Raw genomic sequence first — 15,150 nt, 5'->3', positions numbered from 1 at the left:
AGTTTCAGAAATCCTGTGGGGCAGTTATATTCAGTCTTACAGGGTTGCCATGAGTTCGAATCCATTCCACAGCAGTGGGTCTGGTCTGACCTAACATTTCCTCTTGGATATCTAGTTGACTTTTCAAACTCAACGTGGTTAGAAAACCTGTCCCTTCACCTGTCTCCCTCATGTCAGTGAAAGGTACCTTGAGATCCCCAGGTACTCAAGTTGTGATGACCTAGAAATGGTTCTTAATTCCCCTTCCCCTTCTCATCTCTAGCTAATCCATTAGCAAATCTTGGCATTTCTTTATCTCCAATCGGGTTTTTTTTTCCATCTCTGTTGTTACTACTATCATGTAGATTGTTGTTGTTGTTAAGTGTACTTGAGATGGTTTTCACTTACAGTGACCCTGTATAGGGTTTCCGAGGAAAGGCTGCTGGGTTTGAACTGCTCACCTTGCAGTTAGTAGCCCAGCACTTAGTCTACTGCACCACACCTTTGCCGGGGTCTGACCTCGACATAGTTGTGTTGTTCACGAGTGTTTGGTTCACGAGGAGGGGAGATCCAGCAGCGATAGGGATAGCGAAAGAATACACAGACAAACAGAAGAAGGGAGACAATGAGGCACCCCAAAGCCAGGGTGGATACATCACTGGTGGGCAGGCTTGGGACTACAGGCATCATGACCTCTACAGGCAGCAATTCACTGCCCTGCAATCTTTACTGCATGCCTTCCAACCCTGGAGGACCGGGGCTCTGCTTTATTCAGGGGAGGAGCTTCACATCAAGCTGGGAGAGACCAAAACAGGATACAGCTAACATCAGTACTTTTCCAGACATTCAGGTAACTTTACATCATACTTCGCTGGTTCAAATCCCAGGCTAGCAACTTGGATTCTCAGGCCCAATCAACATATCTATAGCCCCTGAGCTCAGGTGGGGGAAGGTGAAAGATAAGGACAAAAGCTTGGGCAGAGTCCTGCTGCTTCAGCTTCCTGAGCCAGGTCTGCAGGAAGACTCGAGAGGAGACGCCCAGGTGAATGGGCTGTACCTGGAAAAGGATTAGGGAGGATGGGTTTTTTGTCTATAGAACAAAGAACTGTGAAGTAGCTAAGATGTTTTTAGTTAATCCTTTGGAGAAAGGATTGACCTTGCAACCTTTAGTCTTAGGCTTTAGGAAAATATCACATTTATCTGTGGATTACCAAGAGCTCGTGTATTAAATTAATACATGTAATAATATTAAGATGAAAAACAATTTGCCATTAACTGCCAGTGGCCTCATTTGTTACACTTGGACCTATAGGGCCTTGAACCTCTGACCAGTCTTACACGGTCCACAACACACCTTGACTGTGAAGTGTAGATGCTACTATCCTATTTAGTTTCCTTTTCCTCTCTAATAGTCAAAAGGGTCTTTTCTAAAATTTTGTAGTGATATATAATATCAATATAGTATAATATAGACAAAACATTTCTCATTTCAACAGTTTTTATGTATACAATTCAGTGACACCGATCATATACACCATGTTGTACAACCATCACTACTATCCATTTCCAAATTTTCATTACTCTTAATAAAAACTCAGTACCACATTAAGTTTTACTTTCCCATTTCCCTTTTCCATCCCCCCATACCACTCTTGTGTCATTTTGTCAGACTGTAGTGACTTGCGTGTTGCTGTGATGCTGGAAGCTATGCCACCGCTATTTTAAATACTAGCAAGTATTTAAATACCCATTTTAGACAGGTTTCAGCTGAGCTTCCAGACTAAGACAAAATAGGCAGAAGAAGAGGTGGACTACTTATGAATGCTTATCACGGAAAACCTTATGAATCACAGTGGGAAATTGTCAGCACTGGAATAATGACTATTAAAACAGAAGGAAGAACACCAGAATATTGTTAGCTACAGCACCAGCAGATGAGCCCCTCAGGCTGGAAAGACTCAAGATATGACTAGGCAAGAACTGACTCCTCGAAGTAAAGTTTGATGATGTGAATTGAGTAAGCTTTCAGGACATACTTTTGCTTTTGGGGTACACCTCAAAATGAAGAAAGCAGCTACATGTACCCATTAATAATTGGAACATGGAATGTACAAAGTATGAATCTAGGAAAATTAGAAGATATTAAAAATGAAATGGAATGCAAAAAGATGATATTCTAGGCATTAGTGAGCTGCAGTGGGCGGGTATTGGCCATTTTGAATATGATAATCAAATGGTTCACTATGTCTGGAATGACAGATTGAAGAAGAATGGTGTCTTATCATCAAAAAGAACATTTCAAGATCTATATTGAAATATAATGCTGTCTGTGATAGAATAATATCCGTATGCCTACAAGGAAGACCAGTTAATACCACCTGTATTACTCAGATTTATACACCAACAACTAAAGCCAGTGATAATGAAATTGAAGAATTGTACAAACTTCTTTGTCTGAAATTTATAAATCATACAATCAATAACTACTGGTGCTTGGAATTCAAAGGTTGGAAACAATGAAGAAGGATCAGTAGTTGAAAAATAGAGCCTTGGTAATGAAAATGATACTGGAGATCACATTATAGAATTTTGCAAGACCAATGACTTTCCACTGCAAATACCTTAAAAAAAAAGAAACACATATAAAATTACTATACACATGGACCTCACCAGCTGGAATATGTAGGAATCAAATGTACTACATCTGTGAAAAGAGACTGTGAATAAACTTCATATTATCAGCCAAAACAAGGCCATGGGCAGTCTGTGGAAGACACCATCAGTTACTCATCTACAAGGTCAGGGTAAACCCGAAGAAAATTAAAACAAGTCCAAGAAAGCCAAAATATATCCTTGAGCATATCCCACTTGCATGTAGAGATCATCTCAAGAACACACTTGATGCATTAGAAAAATTAAAGAGCAGAGACCAGAAGAGCTGTTGGATGACATCAAGTACATCATACAGGAAGAAAGCAAAAGGCCATGAAGAAGAAAAGGAAGAGAGAGAGAGAGAAAGACCAAAATGGATTTCATAAGAGACTCTGAAATTTGCTTCCCAGTGAAGAGATGCTAAAGCAAATGGAAGAAATTAGGTGAAAGAGCTGAATAGAAAATTTCAAAAGTCAGCTCAACAAGAAATGCAAATAATTAAGTCCCTTCAGGACAAACCCCCTCCAAGACTGCAACACAAAGGGAACACACAAGCAGGCATGTAAGTTTGCTGGCGACCATGTTGGTCTACTGGTAAATGGAAGAGAGGGAAAGGCAGCAATGAAGATATGGTCTGAGTTCAACTATATTCCATAGACTTCTGTCTACCTGGAGATGAGAGAGAAAAGGGCTGGGTGGTCTGAAATGTGGTGAGACCTGAGGACTCCTAAGCCATGGACAAGGACCTAGCAACAGAGGGCGAGAACTGAGAGTGAAGCATCTAGCTGATATGAAATGAGGGGAGACACACAATAACACCCAAACTTGCAGATAGTACCCAATTGTCCTAGCTTCGATAGCTTGATGATCAGAACTCAAATTGAGGAAGACAAAGAAATTTGATAAAGGAAACAAGTGTAAATTGCTATAATTTGATGAACTTGACCTATACTTATGGATGTAGTAGCTCAAAGTACCAACTGAGAGGGAAGGAGTCTTCACATCAAGTATCAAACATATCTCCTCTGTACACAGGGTTAATAGGTACAGGCACCTTAGACATTGGCTACCTAAAATGGGGGTGGGGGTGGGAGTGGAGGGGCTATAAAGGTACAAAGTGGCTGGCTTACAAGTTTTCAAGAGGGAGTGTAGTTTCAGAGTGCAGGGGAAGGTAGAATCCCCACTGAATATTTTTCATCTTGTCTAGATGGGTCTGGTGAAAAGAGATGGGGATAAGATTCTTATAATTCAATAGTGAGTTACTGTTATCATGAATAATTGCGATTGTTACAACTGTAAAGGTAGAAGTTTTGTAACATAAAGGTGGAGGGGGGGAGTAGTTAATCTTACATTCCAGCAACAGAGGATCCTAGGATCATCAAGGGAGAAGAGCATGAGTGGAATGTGGGACCCTATCCAAAGAAGCAGTGACACCAGAGATGGAGGCAAAGATGATGACATGGAGAGAGAGAGCAGCTGAGGACTCTAGACTCAGGGAAAGAGAAAGGCTGTGTGCTGGAAGCCAATAGACAGACTTACAAAATGTGCTTAAAAAAAAAAATGATTGTATATTCCTGACTGTTTTTGTGTACATCAAAAAAACAAAAAAAGAGAATAGAAGTAAATAGTATTGAATGATGATGCATGGAGGGGATTGTAATCATTGCAATGATACAAAATACGACAGGATGAATACAAAATTGATGTTCTCCAATGTAAACTATCACTCAGTGTACAAATAAAGCTTTACAAAAAAAAAAAAAAAAAAGGCAGCTCAAGAATACAAAATCAAATATTATAATGAAATCTGCAAAGATCTATAGTTAGAAAACTGAAAAGAAAGAACACGCTCAGCAGTTTTGAAGCTGAAAGACCTGAATAAAACATGCAAGCCTCAATTTGCAAAATTTAAGGTTTCTCTGGGCAAAATATTGAATGATGCAGAAAGCATCCAAAGAAGGTGGAAGGAATACACAGAGTCACTGTACCAAAAGAAATGGTTGATGGTCAACCATTTCAAGATATAGTATATGATCAAGAGCCAGTGATACTAAAGGAAGAAGTCCAAGGTGCACTGAAGATATTGAAAAAGAACAAGGCTCGGGGAATTGATGGAATAAAAATTGAGATCTTTCAACAAACTGATGCAGCACTGGAGGCACTCACTTATCTATGCCAATGCATTTGGAAGACAGCTATTTGACCAGTTGGTTTTAAGTGATACATCCTTGTGCCCATTCCAAAAAGAGGTGACCCAGCAGAATATGGGAATCTTCAGACAATATTATTAATCGCACATGCAAGTAAAATTTTGCTAAAGATAATTTTAAAATGACTGCAACGATACAATGACAGGGAACTGCCAGAGGTTCAAGCCAGATTCAGATGAAGACATGGAAGGAAGTTTATCATTGCTGATGTCAGATTGTTGCTCTTCATATAATCCAGTTTCTAAGATTATTTGTTCAGCATAAAGATTGAAGAATTATGGTGAAAAAATACAACCGTGGCACACATATTTCGTGTTATTAAAACCATTCAGTGTTGCCTTGTTTTGTGCAAACAGCTGCCTCTTGGACTATGTACAGTTTCCTCATGGACACAATTAAGTGTTCCAGAATACTCATTCTCCACAATCTTATCCATAGCTTGTCATGATCCACACAGTCCAAAGCCATTGTGTAGTCAATAAAACACAAATAACATCTTTCTAGTATTCTGTGCTTTCAGCCATGATCCATCTGACTTTAGCATCCATTTACTTACTCAAGCCAATGACTCTTATCTTTCCGCATTCCAGCTCCCATATTTATTCTTTTTTTTCTTTTTTCCTTTCTTTCTTTTTTATGAATGTTGTTGTTGTTGTTAAGTGCCGCCGAGTCGGTTCCGACCCATAGTGACCCTGTACAGGGTTTCCGAGGGTGTAAATCTTTACGGGAGTAGAAAGCCTCATCTTTCTCCCGTGGAGCAGCTGGTAGTTTCGAACCGCTGACCTTAATGAATGCAAGCCCTTTTAATTTATTTACTGTCATTTTAGTGACATTCTAAGAGGGAATAGAAAAAATGCACTTGCTTTATTTGTCATGTTTAACTGGAAATCACAATAACCTGTCACCATCAAACTTACTCCCCTATGAATTTAATCTTAGCTGATCACTTGTATGTGTGATCCTTGCCCATTACTTAAATCATCCTGTTTTTATTTAATTGATTAAATGGGTAATAACAATAACTACTTTGCAGAATTGTTACGAGAAATAAATGAAATAACATTAAAGTACTTACCAAAATAATAGACAATAAATAGTAGTTATTCTTATTATGGACTCCTGATGTGGTGCTATAGGGTCAGCACTGGACTGTGAACCACTGTGTCAGCAGTTCATACCCACCACCTGTTCCTCAAAAACCCTATACAGGGTCTCTATGAGCCGAAACCAACTCAACAGTACTTAACAACAACAACAACAACATTCTTACTATGGTGTGACATTGTAGGATAAGCACTCTACTGCAAGGTCTGTTTGAACCTCAAGATTCATAGTTCAAACCCACCAATCACTCCTTAGAAACCCTACATTGTTGTTAAGTGCCATCGAGTCAGTTCGACCCATAGCGACCCTGTACAGGGTTTCCGAGGACGTAAATCCTTACGGGAGTAGAAAGCCTCATCCTTCTCCCGCGGAGCGGCTGGTAGTTTCGAACCGCTGACCTTAAGGTTCGCAGCCCGATTCGTAACCACTACGCTACCAGAGCTCCTTAGAAACCCTACATAGGGTCACTCAAAGGCATTTAACAACAACAACATTCTTATTATGGAGTTGTGGTATGGTGCTGTAGGTTAAGCACAGAACTGCTAACCACAAGGTCAGCAGTTCAAACCCACCAGTCACTCCTTGGAAACCCTATACAGGGTTTCTGTGAGTCAGAACTGACTGTATGGCACTTAACAACAACTACAATTCTTATTGTAGTGTGGCATTGTAGAATAAGCACTGGACAGCTAGCTAACCACAGGTTGGCAGTTCAAACCCACCAGCTACTACCTGGAAACCTTTTACAGGCTCACTATCAGTCAGAATCGACTTGACAGCACTTGGCAAATACACCAAATTATTATTGGAGTACTGGTATGTCATTATAGAATAAGCACTGGACTGTTAACCGTAAGGTTAGAGGTTCACACCCACCAGCCATTGCTTGGAAACACTATGCTAGGTTGCTATGAGTCACAATCAACTTGATGGCACTTAGCACCAGTAACAACAACATTCTTATTATTAATCACAGGGTTGTGCTAAATTAGATGTAGAACTGGAATTTAGCTTTAGATACCTGAATTGATCTGTCTGTCAGTCTGTCTCGCTTTCTCCTTTTATTGGTATTTATCATTGCCAATGATTCTGCTTATACTGTCCTCCATTGACTGAATATCATGATAACAACAGCAAGTACCTGGTGGGAGCTTGTCTGTCTTGTTCTCTGTTGTGTCCTGAGAATGGGGTAGAATGTCTAGGCATATAATGGTGGTGGTGGTGGTGGATTTGTGCTGTGGAGTCGGTTTCAACTCATAGCAACCCTGTACAGGGTTTCTGAGGCTATAAATCTTTCTTGAGGCAGAAAGCCTTATCTTTCTCCCATGGAGTGGCTGATGAATTTGAACTACTGATCCTATGGTTAGCAGCCTAACTCCTAATCCACTGCACTCCAGAGCTCATTAGGCATATAATAGGAGTCCAATAAATATTTTTGTATTAGTTCAATGAATAATTACACACTATTTAGCAGGTTATTTAGTCTAAAGTCATAATATAATCTAAACTAATTCACAAAATATGGTTTAGAACTATCATTTATTCATATTTTAGACAGTGTTTGGATACCAGATGAAAATGATAAGACAATTTAAATGTCTTAATGTAACAAATATATACAACTTCAAAAAGTTAGTATAACATGGGATTAAAAGATAACAGAATTTTTCCACAAATATTTGAAGTCCCCTCATCTATATCTTCATACATATATATGTATACACATCTAGAAGTCCTGGTATCCTAGTGGATTATGAGGTGGACTGCTAACCTCAAGGTCAGCAGTTTGAAATTACAAGCTGCTCCGCAGGAGAAAGATGAGACTTTCTGCCCCCATAAAGATTAGCAGCCTCAGAGTTGCTGTGAGTTGGAAATGACTTGACAACCACCACCACCACCACCATCTACAAAAACAGTCTCTAAAGGAACCCTTGTGGCACAATGCTTACGTGGTTGGCTGCTTACCCAAACGTTGGCCATTTGAGCCCACCAGTGGCTCTAAAGGGGACTGTGCTTACAGTCTGCTCCTGTAAATGTTTCAGCCTGTGTAATCTTATGGGACAATTCTACTCTGTCACTATGAGTCAGATTCAACTTGGCAACACACAACAAGAAGTCTATATATTCCAAATTTTATCTGTGTATATGGGTATAAATACAGACAAATGTATATGTAAACATACATGAATACCAATTAAGTCATCTCATAGTCACGCTCTCCCATCAGCCCACTTCATTACGCCTAGTTTCTGGCATTTCAGTGATGTTTGTTACCTTGTGCTGACAATGAAAGTGCTCTTTATGTCCTGTACCACCACACTAGTTACTGGCTGCCATCCACAGGCAGTGTAGCAAATGGCTGTGTTCCATATCTGGGTCCCTGTAGAAATCAGTGTTGGCTTTCCAGTTTATAAAATAGGCGTATTTCATACTTACATGAGACTTTGACTATTTATCAACTAGATATTTTCCCAGTCTTTTGAATTACAAATTCAGATATGGTAGTAAAACTAATTTTCTAAAATAAGTTTAAGCTCGTGCTGCTGCTTTTACTCCACAGAGTAACGTATCAATGATTTCCTGCTATAATTATGGTCATTCTTTATTTTTATTTATTTATTTTTTTAACTATTTTGAAAGCCTGTACTATTTTTGTGTTAATCATCTTTTTAAATAAGATCAAAGCATGGGATTTCAAATAGAAAATTATTAATGTTGACTGTCCTTTAAGTAGACTCAAACAAAAAAATAGTTAAGAAAATTTCTCAGAATAAAAGCTGCCAAGTTCCCACCAGTATGAGGAGCAAGTTGTGTCTTTAAAGAAATCTTGGCTTTTTGCTAAAATTCAGAGGGCTAGACACCAACTTCTTTAATGTATACCTGTTCAGAAAATTCTTATTTTAACTAATTCAGGTGTACAAGAAACAGAAGATTTCAAACATTCTTCATGGACTTTGCCTTATTTATTTGTTGTTGTTTTTTTAAATTTCTCATCTAACAAGACTTCTTTCAAGTAATTACATTGGATCCAATTTGAATTCTTAGAGTAACCTCCAAGATCCTGAATAACTTCTTTGATGTTGCACGCTTAAATGTGTTTCACTATTGTGGGCTTCTTTAAAAGCCTCATATGTTTGCATAAGTAAACATAGTTAAGTCTAATTTTAATAGATACAAGGTCTGGACAAGGGCATTTCCTCTATCATAGCTAAGATAACCATTCTTCTCCCTTTATTAATCACCTGGAAGAAATTAACCTTTTTTTTCAAGTTATTATTTTTGAGATTCTAGAAGTTCTAGGTCATTATTTAAGTGACTCATTTTTATTGATTTAATTGACCTCCTCTTGAAACATTCTGGTTTCAGTTGTATGATTAACAAACAATCCCCAAACTTAATTGTTTAAAACAAGAGGCATTTTATTTGTGCAACTGGGCTGGGTAAAGCTGTATAGTTCATCATCTAGTCTTGCTTGGTGGTAAGTTTCATGGATTCATTGACTTGGCTGATGGTCTGAGAACTGGACTCAGCTGGGATGCTAGAATGGCTGGGCCTCTACCTCTCCATGTGGTCTCTTCATGAGGTTTTTCTAGTAAGGTAGTTGGACTTCTTACATGGCAGCTCAGGGATCTCAACAATATAAAAACAAAAGTTGCCAGGCTTTCTTAAGGATCATGCCTATACGTGGCATAGTTTTACTTCCTCCACATTCTGTTGGTTAAAGCCGCAAGATTGGCAGTTCAAACCCACCAGCTGCTCCTTAGACGCCCTATACAGTCTCGCTATGAGTTGGAATGACTCAATGGCACTTAGCAACAACAACAACAATCATTAGAAAGTCCAAATTTACAGGGTAAGGACTAAGCAAGTGTGATGGTTAAGATTATGTGTCAACGTGGCTTGGCCGTGATTCTCAGTGATTTAACAGATATGATATCATCCTCCAGTTTGTGATTTGATGTGAGCAACCAAACAGTTGAAGGAGGCGTTTCCTTGAGGTGTGGCCTGCATCCAATGTATATGGATGTTCTGGCAAGTTTACCCTCTCTCCTCAATCCTGCATCCAACTATCATTCCTGTGTCCTCTGCTTCTTGGGATATGAGCCAACAGCCTATGTCTGACCTGCTTGTGTACCAGCAAGCCTTAAAAGAAAGTGAATCATTTGAGTACCTGATCTCAATTAGAAATCAAAAAAATATTGTCAATTAATAGTTTTTTTTTTTTCTTGCTAACTGGGATAATAACCATTTAATAATGTAGTATTTATCCTTGTGTGGTGCTGTAGTATAAGCACTGGACCTCAAGGTCAGTTTGAACCATAAGGTTGGCAGTTCAAACTCACCAGCCCATCCTTGGAAGCCTTAAATAGGGCCGCTAGGAGTCAGAACCGACTCAATGGCACTTAACAGCAACAACAATATGTAAATATTAGAGTAACTGTGGTTTCTGTAAATATAGTTTGTTTGTATCACAGTGTCTGAATATTAAATTGAATTATATATTTCCTCTAATTTTTAAGACAAATTTTAAAAATTAAACTTTACTTTTTTTTTGGCAATACATGCGTATGATATAACATTTTAAAGGTAAAAAGACAGTAAAAAGTGAATTCTCTTCTGTCTGCTTCTGTCTTCCAGTCACCCAATTAGCTCCTCTTACAGCAACCACTGTTTGCAGTATCTTGCGTATCCTCGCATAGATATGCTTGTCGTGATTAGCTGTACACTTGGCTCTCACACAACAAACATTGCCCAGTCCTGCACCATCTTGATGGTCTCACTAATATGCTCAAGTCAAGTGGTGTGGCCACTGTGTATTTTGATTGCTTTCTAACCTAGAAGGCTTATCTTCCAGCACTATATCAAATAATATTCTATGATAATCCATAGGGTTTTCATTAGCTAATTTTTGGTTGCCAAGTTTTTCTGCCCAGTGTGTCTTTAACTCGAAGCTTTGCTGAAACCTTCCACCATACGTGACCCTGCTGGCATCATAGCAACACACATGCCACCAGAGACAAACTGACCGATGGGTAGTGGATAGATAAGCTAGGAATTTGTCATTTTTATATGAGGGGAACAGTTTTTTATTTTTTCATTGACAGATATTTACCCAAATAAATGTTTTGATTGTTAGCAACAGTACTGGAAATTGCTGATTCCTTACATAATGTTGTCTACCCCAAAGTAAAAGTAAAGTAAGGTTTTAAAAATTATTAGAAACATGAAACATACAGAGAATAAAGTGACCAGTCTAATAAACCTATCTATATACATTCATCACTCAGAGTTAAAATAATTTTTAAAGGATTTTGTAAACTCTTACAAATTTTCAGAATCTCTTTTGTTAGAATTGTGTTAAATTACAACTAGAGCAGCTCTAGACTCTTCCAGTTCATTCTGTTAATGTAAGTGGGAGCATTTTAGGCACACAATTTTTAGTTCTCCTTTCACTTCTTGAGTAAATTGGTAAATCATAAATGGTACTTACACTTTTCCTAATACTCTGGCTAGTGTGTCTGTGTGAAAAACATACCTTAGCAGTAGATTTTTAAAGTCATTATTGCATTAATATTCCCTATTTAAATTACTAGTATTTCCACATGTGAGATTAATTTGGTCGTTTTGATTTGGTTCTTTTCATGGAGAAAGGATTATGAATTCATTATATCTTTGGATGTGTGTAAGTAACCTTACGTGCTTAAAGAATTTTGTTTCATTAGTATTTTTAGTAAAGCATGAATATTATTATATTTCCATATGCAAACCTCATTTTTGTTTTGATGTCACAAAAAATAAATATATTTTTTAGTTCCACTTGCCTCTCCTGATGAATCGGCAGAACTTCAAAGCAATTTTATAGAACGCATCTCTTTTATACATCAATACGATGCCAGGAAAACTCCTAATGAGCCCCTCCGGGGAAAGGTGAGACAGTATTTAGAATTAATTATTTAGTATTTTAAGACTAGATAGATCTATGGTTGAACTTTAAACCTTTTCAAGTTATATTCATCTTTCTAAAAGTCTATTTTGAACAGCAACATGGTTATTAATAAACTATAATCTAGTCTCATGCCATAGTGAAAACTAAGAAATGATACCATAATTTTGAATCACAGTCTGTGGAATTTAGTTTACTTAAATGATTGATTTGAAATCATTCACTTAGGTAGTGTCACTGCAGTTTGATAAACTTTCTCATATACTTACTGTGTTTATGTGGGAAGGAAACACATAAGACCAAATAGCAATGTAGGCAGTCAATTACTGACTTTCTCCCAACTACAGATGTTTGCTTTCATAGTTCATTGTAACTAATTATTTTGTTGGAACTAATAGTAATTTGAGATGCAGTCATACATCCTGAGGTCTATACACTGTAGTTTCTGTTCTATCCCTAGCAACCTATAGAACACAAAATGAAATTTGATAATAGTCTTACATAGACCAAGTGGTAGAAAAGTTGAGCACATAAGATGAGATCCTTTTACTTTTTGTTTTTCCCTTCCCATGCATTTTCTGCTACCCCCTATTTTATAATTTGTTTCAAAGGCTCCCCAATAAATTATTATGCTGCTGTCTAATTTGGGGCTAAGGTGATAAACAATAATGAGACAGAGAAATTAAGAGCCTGCGTTGCCAGAACTTGAGCTAATGCATGAACTCAGTTCATAGCTGCATCTTCCAACAGCCTGTGTTCTCCTGGTTAATGTCAACTTTGTTTTCCTTTCCAGAGACATGGAGCTTTTGTGCAGACACAGATAAAACCAGGGAGTAGGCCAATGGTTCCTAAGGGAACAGAGGTATTACTGAATGCTTCAGGGTCATGCTCATCAGAACAGTCCAAAAAACAGAGAAAGGAAATTCAGCGGAAAGCAGAATGATTTCATCTGGTCTCTGCCCACAAAATTCCCAAGAGCTATTAGAAACTAAAACTCACTTATCAGAAACAGACGTCAGAGAGGCAGCCAAGGCATGCCCCAGAAGTCCTGAGAGAAAGGAGATTGCAGGCGTCTTTCAAAGAACTACAGTAGATGTTCTCTTCTCACCAGGCATGAGTTTTTAAATCTACCAATAAAAATTCAGGATACATCAGATTCAATTACCTTTTTCAGATGATAACGTAGTCCATGAAATGCAGACATATTTCCAAATCTCCATGCAGGCCACTGCATTTGCTTTGTTACCAGTAAACTCAGAGCATACAATTTACATAAACAGGGAAAAGGGAAAAAAGACAATTAAAATACACCAAAATATTCAGAGTGGTCTCCAATGAGTGATGGATTATGAGGGGTTATTTCTGTGTTATATTATTTATAAACAAAAGCTGATTCATTATGCAAAGTAATGAACATAATAAATACTGTAAAACTTTTAGAGCAAAGGCCATGTTGCAAAGTTGGAATCAAACTAAGTAGAGTTTGAATTTTGGCTCCACCACATATGAGCTTTGTGATCTTGATTGAGTTATTAACCTCTCTAGACTTCAATTTCCTCATCTGTAAAATTAGAATAATAGTAAATTCATGATGTTACTGCATCTTGAGCTCTTAGCATAAATCTTGCCACATTTTGCTGGTTCAATAAATCATCAGTGCAACATATCATCACTATTACTATAATTAAAATTTCAATTAAAGGGTAATATTCCCTATAAACATAAATTTTCCTCCTTTTACTAAAACTGTGAACCCAGGGTCGCTATGAGTTGAAACTGACTCAAGGGCACTTAACAACAACATATTTAAATAAAGGAACCCCTGGGTAGGGCAAATGGTGAAACAGTAAACTACTAGCTAAAAGGTTGACAGTTTGAACCCACCCAGAGACACCTGGGAAGACAAGCCTGGTGATCTGCTTCTGAAAGGCCAAAGATTTGAAAACCCTATGGAGCAGTTGTACTCTGCACACATGGCATATTCTGCTGAATGTATGCTCAATACACTTCTCAGGGAATCTATCAACTGCTCACTATTATCTGCAGTGTTGGTAAGACTACAGCTCTACCTGTATCCCTCTTTCTTCCACTGACAGTACTTTAGTAGAATATAAAGGAATGACATGCCATGATTATGTAAGTATAGTTGTGTCCTGAAGACTTCTTCAGTTCTGAAAATATGGCAGATTGGAGCCAATAGAGAAACCCATTAGAATGGATAGTTGTGTACTGATACATATCTTGAAGGTCTTTACTTGTCAACACATAGAGACTACCTTATTATTTTAATAGTTACATAGTCTTCCATGTGTACTGTTGTAAACTGCACGTTGTTAGTCTCCAATTTAACTACTTTCATAAAGATTTATAGCCTTGGAAACCCAATGAGGTAGTTCTACTCAGTCCTATGTTGTCATTGTATGCCATCAAGTCAGTTCTGACTCATAGCAACCCTGTGTAGGGTTTTCAATGGGCAGCTGGTGGATTTGAACCACCAACCTTGTGTTTAGGAGTCCAGTACTGACCCTACAGTGCTACATCAGGACTCCACTCTGTCTTATAGGGCAGTTATAAATTGGAAAGGACTCCAAGGTAATGGTTTTTGTTGTTGTTGTTGCTATATATGCTTCTTTAGTACGTAAGTCTCTTCCTAAATTATTGATGGAGTCCAATCAATATTTTGCTGATAGAATCCTTCAATGTTGAAAGTCGAGGCTTGAATTTTTCTTCTGTTCTCTCAGCTTGAGAAATGATGAGCATTTGTTTTTCCCTTTCTATTTTCTAACTTCAGATCCTTACACATTTCATTACAATACTTGACTTTGTCTTCTTGAGCTGCCCTTTGAAATTTTCTGTCAAGCACTTTCACTTCCTCATTTCTTCCATATGCTTTAGCATCTCTACGCTGGAGAGCAGATTTCAGAGACTCTTTTGACGTCCATTTTGATCTTTTCCTTATTTCTTTTTTTTTTTATTATTTTTTTGTGTGAATTATGTGATAGTTTACATGGGAGAACATTAGTTTTACATTCATTCTATTGTATATCGTCTCTCATTGCCATGGTTACAATCCCCTCCATGCAATCCTTCCCCCCGTACCTCCTAGGTCTTCTGCACACAGTCGCTCTCCCTCTCTGGATCTAAAGTCTCCAGCTGCTCCAGTGTTCCACGTCATCATCTCTGGCTCCATTTCAGGCATCACTGCTTCTCTGGGTAGGGCCCGCTCTCTGCTCTTCTCCCTTGATGGTCCTAGGGACCTCC

General features: G+C 38.0%; 1 protein-coding gene across 1 annotated transcript in view; it reads left to right on the top strand.

Annotated features, from left to right (window-relative positions):
- LOC102832199 (chromosome unknown open reading frame, human C2orf73) overlaps window positions 1-13,067 on the top strand; it is a 57,612-nt gene extending 44,545 nt beyond the window's left edge. Inside the window, 4 exon segments of the mRNA XM_006873553.1 lie at window positions 11,758-11,873; window positions 12,683-12,791; window positions 12,794-12,993; window positions 12,996-13,067. Coding sequence (XP_006873615.1) covers window positions 11,758-11,873; window positions 12,683-12,791; window positions 12,794-12,993; window positions 12,996-13,067 — 497 coding nt within the window.
- The last annotated feature ends 2,083 nt before the right edge of the window (window positions 13,068-15,150 follow it).

Source organism: Chrysochloris asiatica, unplaced genomic scaffold (genome assembly GCF_000296735.1).
Source record: "Chrysochloris asiatica unplaced genomic scaffold, ChrAsi1.0 scaffold00245, whole genome shotgun sequence".
Lineage (NCBI taxonomy): Eukaryota > Metazoa > Chordata > Mammalia > Afrosoricida > Chrysochloridae > Chrysochloris > Chrysochloris asiatica.
This window is presented reverse-complemented; position numbering and strand designations above follow the sequence as displayed.